Genomic DNA, 17,771 nt, shown 5'->3' with positions numbered 1-17,771 from the left:
AAATGGGCAGAACAACCTCAGACAAAAACAACATGGAAGGCAAAACTAGAATCCTCTGTTTTAAAAGTGTTTTATTTGGAAATATCTCTAATTTTGTTTTTCAAGGGAGAGCAACAACAAAACAAAATGTTCTGTTTGAGCCTAAAAGACTTTTTCTAAATTAAAAATGAAACTTTGTTCTAGTAGCTGTCAATGTGAAGAGCATATGGAAATGGTATGCCTGTAATAAATTGCAAAGCAAGTTGGTACAGTAAATATTCACTTATTGTACCATTTATTAATTTATCCTTCTTCAAAAATTCTGCTTCTATTCACTGGGGTTTTTTTAATGTTATATGATGGAAATATGCCTTAATATTTCTGAGTCTGAAGCTTTTTAGGGGAGTCTGATGTGCTTTGCTTTTAGAGCTTACTCAAAATTGGCTGGGAAATATTATATAAATTGATAATATGTGACTTTTCATTTGCTTTGGGCATTTTGCTGTGCAAATATTATGTAATGTTTTAAAAAGACTTATTTCTCAGTTCATACATACAAATTATATTTTTCTGTGTGTGTTTCTTCAGTGATTTGAGCAACAACAGCATAAGCGTATTGGCCAATTACACCTTCAGCAACATGACTCAGTTATCAACGCTGTAAGTAGTCCAAAGTTTTAACAGTTTTAATTGCTTTTTAGACACCATCTTAGGTGTTGAACAATTAGTATATATCTTGTTACTTAAGCATGTGGCTTTCCATGCTTCTTTGTGGTTGAATTAGTAGAGAAATAAGCAAAGAAAATACAACGTTGTAACTCTGTTCTCTCATTCTCCCAGCATCTTGAGTTACAATAGACTTCGGTGCATTCCAGTCCACGCGTTCAACGGGCTCAGGTCTCTTCGGGTGCTGTAAGTACCACTTCTTCGATGCAGCTGAGTTGCAGCTTATTAGAATGCTGTTGATGGCAGAGAGGTTTTTAACGAGCAGATGGCTTTCACTTGATTCAGTAGTCATAAATATTTTCACACAATTAGCTTCAATGTACTTGTACTTAGGTGCAATATGTCCGGTAATGACTAGAGCAGGTGAATGCTAAACTTTGAAAAGAAGCAATTACGTATTTGCAGGATGAATGACTTTTCTCTGATAGTTCAGGGACAAGAACTATCATGAAAATAGGCCTCCAAGAGACTGCATAGGGTCTGTTTGTCTCTTCTACTTGAACAATGTTAGGGTGCCCCACAGGAAAGGACTTTTCTCTTTGCCTGTAAAACCTTGATCGTATTTTAGAATGTAATTTTCCATTGGATGCTTCAGCAAGAGTGTCTTTACTGAAAACTTACGCATTTTTAGGCTATTTGCTATTAATTTAGATTTCTGCAGGCAAGTTTTTACATAAAAGAATGCAATCTGAAAGGAAGTAAGTTAGAAGTCCCCACCCTAAAACAATGGGTAAGACAAGTCAGTGGCTGGGTGCCAGTAATGCTGAGATGCCTGTCTCAAATGCCTTGAAGTTGTGAATGAAATTTCACCTTGTGTTGACTGGCGGCACACTTGGAGATGTCCACGTGTGGTTTCCTTTTTGGAGATACTTTTTTGCACTCTTTCTTTCCAGTGTAGCTGCTTTCAGCAGCTTTCTGAATTGAACAATTTGCTTACAATCTCTTCTGAAAGTCATCATCTTCATATCATCTTGCTGTGTGGGCTGTGGGTCTGTTCCTTGCAGCAAGCAGCCCACCCCAGCTTTTCTCAGGCATCTGCTAGACTGACTCCTGCTTCAGTCTCACATTTATTGTCTCTCACTCCCTATCTGCCCCATCAGAAACAAACCCTGAGTTGGATTTGCTCAGTTGTTTTTGTGGACATGTGACCCCATGTGCAGCTGTCAGGACGAGGTGGAGAAGCCACCTTCCTCCCCACTGCCCAGCAACACAAGCAAGTCATCATTACCTGCACAGTAAACTGAAAGCAAATAAATTAAATGGCTCATCTGTGATGCGATTATTCAGTGTGCTGAAGGAGAAAAAGCTCTGAACACTAAAAGGTCAGGACAGAGGAGTTGAAGAATATGTCCTGAGTGCTTTGAAATTTCAGTTTAGTATTTTCTTTTTTTTTTTTTTTTAAGTTAGATGTCATTCACATGCAGAAGTTTCTGTGAATTTAAAGAGCAAAGGTGTCGACATGGGCAGCACTGCAATTGTGGAAGCAATAAGGCAATGCTGTTTGGCCAAGCTGTTTCACTGTGGTTTGAGTGGTAAAATAGATACCTAGGTTTCAACCTCCTAACTTAGAAGACAGCTTTAGATTCCCAATTTTCATTATTAAAAGCAAGAAAGATACGTGATTTGGATTTGTTGTTTTTAAGTTTGGCTGGGGACTCTGATTTCTAAGCGCACTAGGATGGTCACATTTGAGCTGTTACACGAGTCCTGAAATTCAGCCACAGATTAATATATTCTGTTTCATGGCCAAATAAATTATTCCATATGGAGCTGTCTTCTGGCCTGCTTCCGATATGCAAGCTAGCTTGATTAAAGCTAGTTTGGGACTCTCTACCCTGAATTACAGTGTAGATATACCATGCCTCACTCTTCCCAATAGCTGCAATTTGTCTTTTCACTTCTGTTCTTGCAGGCCATGTATGGACAGAAACAAAGGGCAATATTTTAATAACAACTGTTATCTTTTGGCTTTTTTAAATGATCTGCTAATCAAATTGAAAAAATAACTTCCTCCTTCAAGGGAAAAGCCCTCCCTGTCTTGCACAGGGCTGCCTGAGTGTAATGAAGCCTAAATGGGAATCTCAGCCTCTGCTCCATGCATTAGGAAGCCTCCAGATTGATTTGATTTATTATGGCCCACAAAACCGTGGTATCAGCTACAACTTTTGCCACATGTCATCTATGTTGTTATTAAAAATCAATTCTCCAGAGAGAAAATGGTTTCCAAGTGACAGTGTGCAATCTGTTATTGTCAGTTATTTATTATCCATATTCTCAGGGGAATTTAAAAGAGAAAACATCAGCAAAACCATTTCCACATTTTGTTTTTAATAAAAAGAATATAAAGATTTCATTACCTTTGGCTGTGCCTGCCTTTGAAGGTAGCAGACCCTTCTCATACAGGTTTCTGTGTCTTCCAAATTCCTTATGTTTTCTCTACTTCTTGCCTCTCTAGAGTAAATAAAGTAAATATGTATTTGAAAATCAGAATAATCATAGATGTATGATGAAGTTGATCTTCAACGGATATCTGGTTCTGTCCTCTCTCTCTTACACTTTTCAGTACAACCCCAACTGAGAAAACTGCAGAGTCAGCATGTTTATGTTTAAGCCTGAATAACAGTCTGAAGCTGAAAATCGGTGTTTACACAATCAGGCCTTTAATCTTCCGTCTTCACATGGTTTATTCATAATGGCAGCCAAAGTGTGCTGGGGAGCAATTTCAACAGAGAGTCTTAAGAATTTTTTTTAATAAGCAAAAGTTGGTATCAGTAGGTTTTTGCACCAAAACTATTTCAGTGAAAAATTGTGGGTTTATTTTTTCATTTTGTTTTGGGTTTTTTTGTCCAAAGCTAGTCTTTTTAGAAGCTAAATGTAAACAGATTTAAAAAGCTGAGATTGAGACAAAGTAATTATAAATATTAGAACTCTCTGGTTGACCTGATTATTTTACAGATTATTTTTCGTGTGTGACAATGTTGTAACTTCTGACATTTTGTCCTGATTTAATTAAGAGGCAAAGTCCAGAAATAAAAATATTTTCTTAGATCACTAAACAATTTTTCATGTTATATTTATGAAAAAAATACAAAACACGCTACAGAATATTCTATTAACATTAGATATTCCAGTTTTACTGAAAACTGATGGATATTTACTGCAGTTCAAAGCTCACATAAACACAGTAATACGTGTAATGATAAAGCTACTACAAATCCTCTTCAGGCAGAACCTTGGAACCAATTTTTGCAACATATTTTCATTGTTGGATGCTGCACTGAATTGACCTAACAGAAATATTATTTGGCTTTCGGGGTTGGGTTTGGTTTTTTTTTTTTGCATCGCAGAATGACTACTTGTACTTATCCAGTAAATCCATAAAAGGCGCTGTTGTCATGAGCATTAAGCAGTGACACTGTGGCTTCCCACTTCCTCTGACTTCTGAGTTGTGTTGGTTCCTGCAGGGTTTGGCATCCTTTGGCGTTCATTGCACATGTTTGCCCTTGATGGGATGTGGCTCTGTAAGCTCAGCCAAGCTTTTAGCCACATTTCTGTCTTTATAGGGTAGTTCATTGTTTACTGAAAAGCATTCCCTTTGTGTCTATAGTAACCTAATATTATGAGACAATGGCCTAGGAGGCAGGACTTGAGAACAGTTAGTAAAAAAAAAAAAAAAAAAACCTAAATAAACCAACCCAAAAGGGAATGTAGTTCATTTTCTTACCTGAAGACAAAGTAATAAGTTAGTGAGATTACATGTAGAAGTTTTTATTTCAAGAATTCAAGTATTTTATTACTCTGTGCTCTGAGAGGAGATCCCCATCACCTTAAATTCATACCCCTGCTGTTTACCAATATTTAGACAAGAGGATGTCTAGAAGTTGTGCTTTTGAGGGAGAACACAGACATCAATGTGTGTGCTTTAACTGTCCAAATGTTTAAGATTTTATTTGACCATTTGCTTATAAGGATTTTTGGTATAAAAATATGTTCCTGTTGTTAATCCAAGGGGAAAAAGATTTTATTGGACTGTTGAATTCTCTTGCCACTATTTATTATTGTGAGGTTTATGTTTTTTATCATTTATCATTTCATTTTAGCTGTGTGGGTGATGATGTTGCTGGCGTGATTTTTTCATTAAATTGCAGGCATTTGCATCCATGAAACATACCTCAATGTTTGAGATATGTAGTCAAGCCATTCATTCTAAATGGTTTTATATCTTTGATCAGTTTACCTTCTTACAGATAAACAGCTTTGTCATGCTTCGGCTTCTCTTGGAAGAAGTTTCCAAGACATCTAGGAAAGAAAATGCACCCCTTCACAGAACAAACACAACTCATATGACATGAAGATAAATACAAGTTCTGCTGTCTGTTCAGAGAAAATCATCTTGCACATCTTTTAGTAGTTTAAAAAATCAAAATATAAGCTTATTATGAGTTTCTGCTTATGTAAATATGCTCATGTCATTGAAGGAGGGAACGTTTTGATGACAAGTTGTTGACTAGACCTGATCTTGCATCCTCATACCAACAAAAATACTCCTTATTTAATAGCTGTGGGGTATGTCTCAGTCAGTTGGTCATTCTGTATAGAATTGGTAAGCGTGCTTTATGTGGAGTTACTGTGTGAGAGCTCATATCCTTCCTGTTCCTGTTTGGATTAATTGCTTGGAGATCCATCCTTATATATGCCAAGTATTATTATTAATAGCTGAAACCTAGGTGTGTTTAAAAGAAAATGTCAGAATTGGGATGTTGGAAGGGGAAGTTTTTGGTATACGGTGTTGAGAACTGGAGAGAGGTGCCAGCAGGATAACTCTGCTGTAGTTTTTGTGGTTTCATGCTCTGTAGAAAAACTGCAGTACAATAAAATAGAAACTCCAGCTGCAGTGCGCAGCTGTGAAACGTGATTGTGGTAACATTGCTTGGGCTCACATAGTTCATAGCCTCACGGCAGTGCCCAGGCTCACGGGAAGCAGGACAAGGTGTATCTTCCCCTGGCAAGTTTGGTTTTCCTTGCCGTGTGTATGCTGGTGTAAGACAGTGTGTAAAGGTAGAATTCATAAGAGTTATAAGGCATCATGTAGGTCCTGGTGAGGCTTATAGTGGTGTTAGGGTGGAGAAAGGGAAGAAAGGATGCAAAAAGAGATGCTTTTATTTACATCTGGGGCTATTGTGTATTTCCATGGGCATAGATGTTTGGTTTGATTTAAACAAACTCGGTGTGCACCATTTCAAGCATCAGTACAGTCACAAAAATAAAAAAGAAGATGTGATTGCTGTATTCCGCAAATCACCAGGTAAATTAGAAAATAAATGACTCGAAGAAAAGAGCTGCTACAAAACTGACACACAGCAGGTTTCTGTTTTCCACCCTCCTCTGCCATGTCTGGAGCACTGACAGTAATTCCTGGACCTGGGAAAGAGGACATAAACAATAGAGCAGTTTGCTATAACTGAACCAGCTCAAGGGAGAAGTGCAAAAGAAAATATAAGGTTATAATATTGATGTCCTCCTTCTTTGCAAGTTTTCTGCCAACTTTTGTTTAAGAAACGGCTAGTGAGATCCAGTGGAGTTGGCTCCTATTGACTCCTTATGAGTTCTTTCTGTCTGTTACTATGTGAAGTAGTAAGCTGGTATTCAGCAACATGCAAGCTAGAAAAGTTAGAATAAACTGCAAATATTTTTCTCTATACTATTTTTTGCCAGGTAATTATCTAGTAAGGCAGAGGATGCAGCACCTGAATATTACAATTACATGATTGTGTATCTTCTCTGGTGCATTTTCTGGATAGTTTTTACGCAGTCGTCACCCCAGGCATCCTATGCTCTCCCGCACACTCATTTATTGATGCATGTTTTCCTGTCTGATCGTAGCCTTGGTGCTGCAAGAAGTGCTCTTCCTCTCTATTTGTCTGTCACAACCTCTAGTGGTGGTGTCCTGCTTTATAGCAGGGTCTTCAGCTGCAATTGCAATGAAAACCACAAGTAATCATGAATAATGATTTTTGCTCTTGTGTCTGCCACTTTGAATACAAGTATTGTACTCTAAAATCTGCAAGAAAAATCTTCCCATTTATGCTTGCCTATGAAACACATGCATATATGTATTTCTTAGAAAAGAGATCAAGTGGCTGCTTAAATTGTCCTGTAAACAGTGGAGAACCCTTTTGCAAGGATCCTGAAAACGCTGCTAGAAAAATGTTAGTTTCTATGCTCAGGGTGAATAATGCCCTAAGACAACTAATTTCAAGCATTTTCCCTGGAAGCATAAATGTATTTGTCAAACAGATTTTTAAAATACCACACAAAGGGGTATTTCCTACTGTAAGAATGGGAAATTAGAATGTGAAAGTGCAGATATATTTGCCCTCATGGACCCTTGCTCTCTCCTAGGATCTCTCTGAAGTCAATATTTAATTTAACTTTCACAGTTCCTATTTTCCCTCTTCTGGTTTTTCTGTGTTTCCGGCTAATGGGATTCTATAAAAGCATACAGGTCTGCATGTGAGGGTCTGCTTGTCATCAATATACTTTTAATAGCATAAATAGTATGTTCACCTTTTTAATTTAAAACATTAGTCACCAACAATTCCGATTGTATCATTATTTTAAATGTCAACATCTAGAAGTAGAAGTAATAAAGCATGGAAGCTCATGAGTTGTGAAGCTCATAGAAACTCTCAAAGAAACAAAATTAAATATCCTTCTTAAGCACCAATTCCTTTTTTTGTGGGGAGCAGATAAAATACTGTGGTTTGATACCTTCCTGCTTCTCCCTTCTTCTAGGACACTCCATGGAAATGATATTTCCAGTGTTCCCGAAGGTTCTTTCAATGACCTGGTATCACTGTCCCATCTGTAAGTACTTCTGTCTGGGTTCATCTGTTTGATTGACAGTTTCAGATTTATAAAACAGTACATATTATTACAAATTTAAGATTTTATAGCTTTTCTGTTTTTCCTGCTCACTTTCCATATTCTGCTCTAGATGTTCATAGCGCATGTCTTCAAAGGAAATAAAAAAATTTTAGAACCTGTTGTTATTAGTTACCAAAATATTTTCTTAAGGAAAACCAAATGAGCAAATGTAACAGTTTCCTCCTCTGTGGACTTTGTGTTTAAGGCTTTCTTTCAGCATTGTCTATGTGAAATGCAGAGTGTGTTATGGTCTGAGAGTGAGACAGGAAACCTCCCACAAAGAGCAAATATTAAGCAAATGTGAATTCTGTGCTTAATAAGTGTCATATGTTTTGCATACTGAAATGTTGTCAGTATATGAACTTGTTGATGAATCACTACTTCAGACATACAGATTTAATCATATGGAAATTGGCCATTTCACAGCATTAATACCTCATTCCATAATTTGCAAAAATTATTAGAAGCTTCAGATATTTCAGGAAATCACTATTGTATTGGTGGAGGTCCAGGATATTTTTAAATGTGGTTCAGTCGATGGAAGAACTGTAAAGACAAATAGCTGCAGTTGTTATCAGAATAAACCTGTAGTGTAACAGTTGATGCCAAAAGAGTGAACAGAAAATGTTTTTTCATTGAGATAATGTGTGATACTGCACATTGTTAGGCAATAGGTGTAAAGGAAAAGTAATTTTGTGTAGCACGCTTCTTGATTACTGTCCTCAAGTAATCAGAGGGTTGGGTATGTCTTGGTCATTTTGTGAAGTGACTAGTTTCACAAGTTGATACGGGTATTTTCTGCTCTGATGCTGCCCTCATGCACACGAGCTGATGTTGATGTATACACATTGAGACGTACAAAGGGATATGTGTGCATTTAACATAGGTTTTATCTCTCTCTCCCCCCCGCCCCCCAAACCTTAAACATGCCCTCCAGAGCAGTCACCTGAACACAAGGTTCAGTTCATATTTACATATTTTCTGGATAGCAAACGTGTCCTCGGACTGTTTATTTCTGTGTAACACCTTTCTGTCTCAGTTTCTCCCCAGACAATAAAAACTAAAGATATCTCAGATTAGTAGGGACAGAAATCCTCTGTGAGCAACTTAAGGAATTTCAACTTCAGCTGAGAAATAACCTCCTCTATTTCAAGCTTAGACCTTGGTGTCTAAGTCAGAGAAAATACCCGTTTTGCACAAAATGTATTTCTTCATCCTGTTCCCAGTATAGTCAAGTCATTTTATACGTTGTTTTAGAGTGAAAGTCTGACTGAGCTGAAGCCCTGTGTCTCCTTTTGGAAGTGCAGTGACACCTTCCATACTGGGAATCTGGCTTCTGAGGGTATTTTTAGAAGTCAAGAGATAAACAGATCATGCCTAATTTGTTTGGATTTTCCTCAGGGTTTACTTTAAATGAAGTGCAGATCCAATTTTCCTGGGTAAACCATTCACCTTTGGGAGTGATAAAACCCCCTTTGGCCCCATACAATCACTGCAGTCTATCTGTTTAGATGTATGTGCTGCCAGAAATGTAAAATACACAAAGCTCAAATGAACAGTAATAAATAGGATCCATAAAATAAATAAGACCTGTCTGGGGTGTAATTTGCACAGTTGAACAATTGAATTTTACAGTGCAATTGTGCTCGCCAGTTTCTTAAAGAGAATTCTGAAACTTTTAGCAACCACAATGATTTTGCTCTTCACATGCCAGAAAAAGCTGTGCTTATTCAAACGAAGTCATACATAATTGAAAATAAATTCATTTTGAGCTCTCCCTGACATATAGATCTTCAAGGAGAAAGCATGCACTTGGAATAATTTTGAAAATGATACAAGGGGTTGCTACTCATCAAACTCATAATGCATAGGAGAACAAAATTTTATGTTAAATTTACAAGCTGTGTGGCTAAGAGTAGGATAGGTATTATGGCTGGAGAAAGCTGACCGCCAAGGTGTTGAGCGGGATGATCAGCCTGGGCCTTCTGCGTAGTACAGTTTGGGGCAGGGGGGAGGGAGGGTATCAAATTAACCTTTAGAATTGCCAAGAAATGTGTAGCATAGACAAAACTATTGATTTTAGTCAGAGTCTTTTGTAGTAGCTTTAAATTGGTTTGTAATTGGAAGAACAAAACTGAGATCTAGATACTTCAATCACTTTTTCCATACCTGTTCAAAGCCTACAAGAAAATGTTCACCAAATTTCCTTTACATTGTAAACATCATATTGTTGTAATGTAACTATTATAATAAACTGTGTAGCTGATATACCTCACTAAAGACAGAGGAAGGTTTGTATAAGGTATTCACACACTGGTTTTGCTTACTATCTATGACTTTATTTACTTGAATCATATAATTGTCTTTTTAAGCCATGACTCTACTAACTTGTTTAATCCAGGGCAATGAAAAAATATTATAGCACTACCAAAGGATCACATATACTAATACTTAAAAAGAACCCAAAATCTGTTGGTGTAGAACTGAGACTTTCACAGTTAGGTCAGCTCCTGTATTTGCTGTCCTCACCATTCGCTGATACACACAACTCTGTAACCGATTCAGTTTCCTAAATACTGCCCATGCATAAACTGACCTCTCAGCACTCCAGGGGTTCCACAAAGAAACCCTTGGTGATGGGTGCTGTGTACAACAGGTATTTATGTCAGACGTATTTTCGATAAACAGCTCAGATTCCTAATCCTGTTGAATCATCTCATCTTTACTAGAATTTATGTTAGTTACCTACAAAAATAAGCTGTCCCCTCCTCTGTTTTTCCACGTTATCATGGCTAGAGTTATTTTAATTGACTTTATTCTAAGTTGGCTCAAAAAAAAAAAAAGTGTCTGAGCAGAAATATCTGCACATTTTGAAAATGCGGGTGGTGGTATTTCATTACAGCACAAGATATTTTTACTTTCTGGAAACATTTTGCTGTCATGGGCAAAGAAATAGAGAGAACATGTTAGAACTCATTAATGAAAATACAAGAATTCACTATAGTTCCTAGAAATGAAGGAAAAAAAAACCCAAAACCACAAACAAAAGAATGGAAAGATACATGTGATAATTTCTGCAGTTGTACAATAATGTTATTGGTAATCATTTCTAGTGTCTATAGAGCAACTTTATTTCTAATGTAGTTTATAAACATTAATTAATGCACTAACTAGCTTTCCGTTATCCTCCCACTCCCATTTTGAGCAGTTGCTCAGCACTAAAGTTAATTTCTTGGTCCAACTTTCACTGCTGCATTTTGTTTGACCTTGGACAAGTGAGCCAGTTGATCACAGTTACAGGGTCAAAAAGTCAACCCAGTAGTTTTTTTTTCCATTGTAAGCAATGAATTTACAGAAGGAATGGATGGATATTTTTTAATACTGTGCTGCAGTACACATTTAATTTTGATGAATGAGCCCTAGACAGGGTTTGAACCTATGAACTCTCATTATGAATCTGTCTAGGGCACAGTGGGTTCATTAGTCACTCCAATAGAAATGTATCAACAAATTTACTGAGGTTTCTATCTTAATATCCTGTCTGATATGTTTTTATTTGAAAGAAGCTTGAGTTTAAAATACCATCTTAAAAACAGTTTATAACATATGAAGAAATAGTAAAGTCTAAAACCCAATTTGAATTATTGGTTTCTTTAGTATCTCTTCCCTGTGTTAATCTTTAATTACTTAATTTTCTTCCCATGGCAATTCAGGTGTTATACAGCTAAAGCCTTACATTTACTTTCCACAAAGTAAATTCAGACTTCCAACATGCATTTCTTCACCCTTTCAAAAAATAATTGTTTTTAAGCTGACTTTTCTGAAGTCTGGACTTTGTAACTGACTGATTGCCTGAAAAGACACTTTCTTTAAGAGAAAAAATAGTATAAATGAGTCAAGGCAGCACCTAAATTTAAGGTAAAAAGGTTTGTTTTCTTTTGAATAGACCTCCATGAATGATGAAAAAGTTCTATGAATCATAATTGCACTATGTGAATGCAGCTACTTCAACCATACGACCTAACCCACGTGACGGGTTAACCAGCAAATGTGTTTTCAAAGCCATAAACAAACTTAACAGACACCAGGTTGCGGTTTTGAAAACAGGGATATCCTCTGTGTGTATGTTTCATCTAGTGAGGAGATGTTAACATAAGTCATCAGATCCAAACTAAATTACACAATTCACTGTTAGAATATGCTCATGAAGGCCAAAGACTTAAATAAAAGAAACCAACATGATGAATTTGATGAAAGCAATATGTCTGGCGACATTGCTCAAGGACAATTTTTGAAAAAGTGATTTATTGTTTGCAAAAGTGATTTGTTGTCAGGTATTTATACAACCTCCCTAACTAATGATGGGAAGAAATGAAAAGAGTGAGAATACTGGAGGAGATAAATCTAAAAGACTTCCTGAATACTCAGAAGATCTTTCGCACATTTTGAAGTAAAGCATTCCTGTAAAAGTGCAGAATAAAATGTGCCTCAATGAGATCAGGGATGTTATCTTTGCTTGCAAGCCAAAATAACTGCTGTTAATTGCTTTACATCACTAGGGCTCTAGGTACCAACCCTTTGCACTGCGATTGCAACCTCCGCTGGCTTTCCGAGTGGGTGAAGGCAGGGTACAAAGAGCCAGGGATAGCCCGCTGCAGTGGGCCTGACGCCATGGTGGACAGGCTGCTGCTCACAACACCGACCCACCACTTCCAGTGCAAAGGTAGGAGCAAGCTGGGAGGTTCTCTGTGCTGTCCTGTTGCTCTTCCTTGCATACAGTGCTTTATTTTTATACTCTTGGAAGCTGTCTGGTTTTCAAGTGAGTTTGGGGGGGTGGGGTGGGGTGGTTGGGTTTGGTTTGCATTTTCTGAACCATCACATTACATTCAAGTTGCATTTTCAAGGGTTCTTTCACAAAGTGCAGTTAACCACACCCCTGAAAGGAAAAACGGCAAACCTCAGAAGAGTTAGTTATTCCTGCTGTTCACACCAGATTATATAATGGCAAGTTAGCATATAGGATGTTGTTAGAACTTATTTGAGCAAATAAATTACTTTTGGCCTTCTACCTACCCCAGAAAACTATGGTATAATAGGGGTTATTTTAAAAATACAGAGCACTAGTTATTATGTACATTTACTTGAAAATTGAGAAACTGAGAATTCTTCTGGAAAGCAAATATTTACCAAAAGTACATTTTCATTTGAAGATCTGCAAACTGTCCTCATCAGCTCTGTATCAGAAACTGTAGATTATGGAAAATGTTTCATGTCTGAATACAGTGTATATTTGTTCAGGAGAGAGTTGAGGCGCGGCTATTAACAATTAGGGGTAGTCAATGATAGGAGTATGCTGCATTAGAGAGCAGTTAGACAAATAATAATGAGCACACCTTTTTGTGGATAAAGTAAGTAGCTTATTATTAAATGTAGATTAGGATATACCTGTATGTTCTTGATGTAAAAAAGTTTTGGAGGTTCTCTTAGGTTAGAAGGTGGAGCTATATTTATAGTGGAAAAGATGGGTCAGTAGCCTCTCTTATAAATGGAAATGAGGGGATAAAGCCTGTTTCTAGGTCTCTCAGAGTGCCATGCACATTTGCAGTACTGCTTGGCAGTGTGATTTTATAGAGGCTGGGATTAAACTGCTGAACAAACAAATGATGGTGTTGAGGTGGGTTTAGAACTAAAGTTGTCAAGCCTGAGAAGAATTTTGTGTCCTTTCAAATATATTTTTAATAACTGTAACCTTATAATTTAATTACTTTGAAATGTGAGTCTCAAAACTACCAGAACTCTGACTATAATTATCAGACTTTATAATAGCCTCTCAAATGTGAAGTACAAATTTACCCTAAATACTAAAAATACCAAATAATGCAGTTGTTCACTCAAAGTGAAACAAAGAAAATGATTGTATTTACATATAGAATCATAGAATCGTTTAGGTTGGAAAAGACCTTTAAGATCATCTAGTCCAACCATTAACCTACACTACCAAGTCCACACTAAACCAATCAAGGGCAGACTAGACTAAACCATGTCCCAAAGTGCCACATCTACCCATTTTTTGAACGCTTCCAGGGATGGTGACTCCACCACCTCTCTGGGCAGCCTGTTCCAATGTTTGACTACCCTTTCCGTAATGAAATTTTTCCTAATATCCAATCTAAACCTCTCCTGGTGCAGCTTGAGCCTATTTCCTCTCGTCCTATTGCTAACTACCCGGGAGAAGAGACCAACACCCACCTCACTACAACCTCCTTTCAGGTAGCTGTAGAGAGCGATAAGGTCTCCCCTCAGCCTCCTCTTCTCCAGGCTAAACAACCCCAGTTCCCTCAGCCGCTCCTCATAAGGCCTGTGCTCCAGACCCTTCACCAGCCTTGTTGCCCTTCTCTGGACACGCTCCAGCACCTCAATGTCTTTCTTGTAGTGAGGGGCCCAAAACTGGACACAGTATTCCAGGTGCGGCCTCACCAGCGCCGAGTACAGGGGGACAATCACCTCCCTGCTCCTGCTGGCTACACTCTTCCTGATACAAGCCAGGATGCTGTTGGCCTTCTTGGCCACCTGGGCACACTGCTGGCTCATGTTCATATTAAACAGGGTCTGAAAACTAATCCAGAAAGAGAAGCTAGATGACTTTTTCATTCTGAAACTGTGATATATCAAGTTATGCTCACTTTCTCTCAAAACTAAGCAAGCAACTCTTAGGCAAGAGATAAGTAAACCTGTGATCCACACTACTAAAAACAGCTGTATGTTTTTTATGTAAATACTAGTTCGGTCCACTAAAAAACTGGTGGGCTTTCTACTATCCTAACTGTCTCCCCATGGCTCACTTTATCTGAATAGAAAAGGACAAAAAAGTGTTGATTTAGACGTGGTCTTTGGACAAGCAGAAACTGTTGATGGTCTGGACAAGGGGCAGTGTACTCCAAAAAGCACCAGGCCCTAGCAAAATTCACCATTTCTCATCACAATACATCTATGTTGAAAAACAATGCATGATTTGATAGTCTAACTGAACCCATTTCCCATGTGCATCTTTAAGATCCAATGCCCCGTGCTATTCTGTCTGGACATCGGTGATGCTCTTTACCATAAAAGCAACAGGATTTATTACAATGTCAAGTGCAGGTTTACCCTCGGGCTGGAGCCATGTGCGTGGCCTGTGACAGGGTACGGTGCAGCCTCCGTTTGTCCTGCAGCTGCATCACCCTCTCATCACTGAGCTGTAGCTGTGACATGTGCCTGTCAGTAGAAGAGTGAGACTGTCTGTGGGGTGACATAGAATGCCCAAGCATCTGTACTTCTGCCTGTGTAGATTCAGTCCTAGCTCAAGTACTGCTAGCACAGAGCTCAGGGTGGGCTGAACCTCCCACCCCCCTAAAAGTCTGGGTCATTGCTGCAGAAGTCAAGCCCATGCTGAGCTTGGTACCTTGAGATGCTTGTATAAAGGTAGCGCATAGATGTCCTCTGTGAACTCCAGTAACTTTTACATTAAAAAAAAGTAGAGTTCAACTTATTCTTGTTAAAATTATGTTTTTAGCCTGTGACTGAGCAGAAGGTTATGTCTCAGCAGAGCCAAGAAAATAAAAGTATGTAATGTGCAAGTCATGCAAACTCAGCTCTGTTTTTTATTAAATTGCCCTCCTAGTTATGCAGTAGAGGAAAGGAATGTGCTAGGCTGAGGGCATTTTGCTATGTGGATTTATAAATCAAATCCACAAGGGCAAACTAATGAACTATTTAACTGCTAGGAACTAACACTGTTCTTATTAGCTCCTACATTGATTAGCTTTGATCTATGCCATAGGAATAAATGGAAAATGTACACGTGTTTATTATGAAATAAATAAATAATAGAACAAATTCTGGCTTAGTGACCTCTAAATCTAGAAGATCAGCACTGCTGCCTGTCTCATGAGCTCTTCCAGGAGCTACCTTCCTGTATTCTTCATATATTCTACCTTGAAGACAAAAGTAGTTCAGATATCTCACATTCCACCCTGTCAGTGCTAGCAATTCAGACGTTATTTCTTCTTGCTGTCCTAACTCCAAGTTAAAAACATGTATGGCATTTAGTTAGAAATAAACACAAAGATAGAAGAAGATGATAACAGTCTTTGATTTAATTTTTGGATTTGTTACTTCTTGTGTGTTTTTTCCTCATTGTTGCATGTTGCACTTTGCAGTCAGCTGTGCCCTGTTAACAGACCATTGCATATTGCACTCTGCAGTCAGTGGCCCTGACACCACCACCATCAGCATAGGATATAGCCTTTAGATTACAGGTGATTTTCAGCTGAGTCTCCTTGGTACCCATTTCTGTCATGTTCTTATCCCCTGTTGGTGCTGTGCAAGTATTCAAAGTTAATAAGGAAGGTTTATCTCTCATACAGGATGGTCCAAAGCAAATCCTTAACTGGTAGGGGTTTTTTCATCCCTAATTTTGGTAACCTTCTACAGCTCCACCTTCTCTCTAACATTAAGTATAAGCTGCTTTTCTTCACTTTCAGGATCTTTCACAATTTACTGCTCCTTATCATTTATCATGCAGTAACAGAAGCTCTGTGCCCACTTCTGATTAGCACAGGATCAATTTTAAGTTATTTTAAAATGTATTTCATTAAAAATGAAATAAAATTATTTTAGGGTCTTTGCTGCCCGATATAATTTAAGCCCTTTTAAAGTGTTAGGTTTTATTTTTTACATGTAAAAGCCATTAACTCATTAGTCTTCAAAATTTAGCCACTTCAAAATCACCATTTCTTTAACTGTAAATATAACTATCTCATCAGCTTTCTGTAAAATCTCAATAATAAAATACTGATTGATTTGGTACCCCAAATGTACTTAGTATTGATTTGGTCTGTGTTAATTTTCCTGCCCACCCACAGACTTCACTACTTCTCTGGAAGAGTTTTGTTCAACAATGTGGTTTATTAAATGGTTTAAATATGGCCATGTATATTTACCTGCATACCTTTACATCTTTGCAAATTTGTCTTTGTTGTATTTTACCGAGATAGCTCAATGTTGATAATCATTCTTCTGGGCAGAACAGGAAGAAAACAAGTTTTGAACTCTGTTAAAATTAAGGATGGTAGAACACTTTGCACCTAAATATTCCCATAAGCCTCTAACTAAATCTTTCTTATGCATGTTTTTCATTTCTGCTGTTGCATCTGTACTTTCATTCTTGTTACCAGCCATAGAAATGTCATGTTATAGTTCCCTAGGGGTTACTGTTGCAGAATTTCCAGCACTGAGAGAAGGAAAAATTGCTGAAAGCCATATATATATATATATATATAAAAGCCCACTCTCTGGAGATTCCCAATGTGTTTTTTCAGAGCTGATGGTTGCATGTCCAGGAGAATATAAGCATCATTGAGTCTTGCCTAGCACTTGATTTAAGTACTTAAAATCTCTCTAATCCCTGGGAATCCCACACTGTTGTGTAAAGTTGCACCCACAGCATGTGCGTTTGTGCCAAGGCAGGGTGAATACTGCATTAGGAAAAAACGTATGTGTGAGTACGGGAAGCATTAATTTTGTAATCCAGTTCTCTATTAATACACTGTGTTTTGCCTTTCCAGAGCCAGTAGATATCAGTGTTGTGTCCAAGTGTAACCCCTGCCTCTCCAATCCGTGTAAGAACAATGGGACATGCAACAATGATCCAGTGGAGTTTTATCAATGCACTTGCCCTTTTGGCTTCAAGGTATGACTACAAATGAACTACATGAAAAGCAATAAAGTGTTCTCCATTCCTTCTATTTTCTTAATTGTTGTACCATGAGAAGTCAATTTTACAGGCAGCTGAGCTCAAAAGATCCCTTGCTCAAGCAGATTGTGTGTGACCTTTCAACTGTGCCCCACTACAAATTTTATCCTGTGCAATAGGAAAGGCATTTCTCTCTGTGCCGTGACTATGCCGATCATCCTGAGCAACTTGCTGTAGCTGACCCTACTTTGAGCAGGGTGGTTGGACTAGACAATCTCCAGAGATTGCTTCCAACCTTGGGCATTCTCTGATTCTGTGATGTAGACATCCGTATGAAATGGCAAGTGGATTTTATCTTCCTTTTCATTTCTTTTGCTAGCAAAAAGATGACTATTTCATAGGCTGC

General features: G+C 37.9%; 1 protein-coding gene across 1 annotated transcript in view; it reads left to right on the top strand.

Annotated features, from left to right (window-relative positions):
• Positions 1-17,771, top strand: part of SLIT3 (slit guidance ligand 3) — a 549,457-nt gene that overhangs the window by 452,735 nt on the left and 78,951 nt on the right. The window contains exons 22-26 of the mRNA XM_075714742.1: positions 568-639; positions 820-891; positions 7,501-7,572; positions 12,192-12,355; positions 17,238-17,362. Coding sequence (XP_075570857.1) covers positions 568-639; positions 820-891; positions 7,501-7,572; positions 12,192-12,355; positions 17,238-17,362 — 505 coding nt within the window. The remainder of the gene's footprint in view (positions 1-567; positions 640-819; positions 892-7,500; positions 7,573-12,191; positions 12,356-17,237; positions 17,363-17,771) is intronic.

The sequence above is a fragment of the Pelecanus crispus genome, chromosome 8, assembly GCF_030463565.1.
Source record: "Pelecanus crispus isolate bPelCri1 chromosome 8, bPelCri1.pri, whole genome shotgun sequence".
In the NCBI taxonomy this organism is placed as follows: Eukaryota; Metazoa; Chordata; class Aves; order Pelecaniformes; family Pelecanidae; genus Pelecanus; species Pelecanus crispus.
Note: the sequence above shows the minus strand (reverse complement) of the source record. Positions and strands in the feature narration are given on the sequence as shown.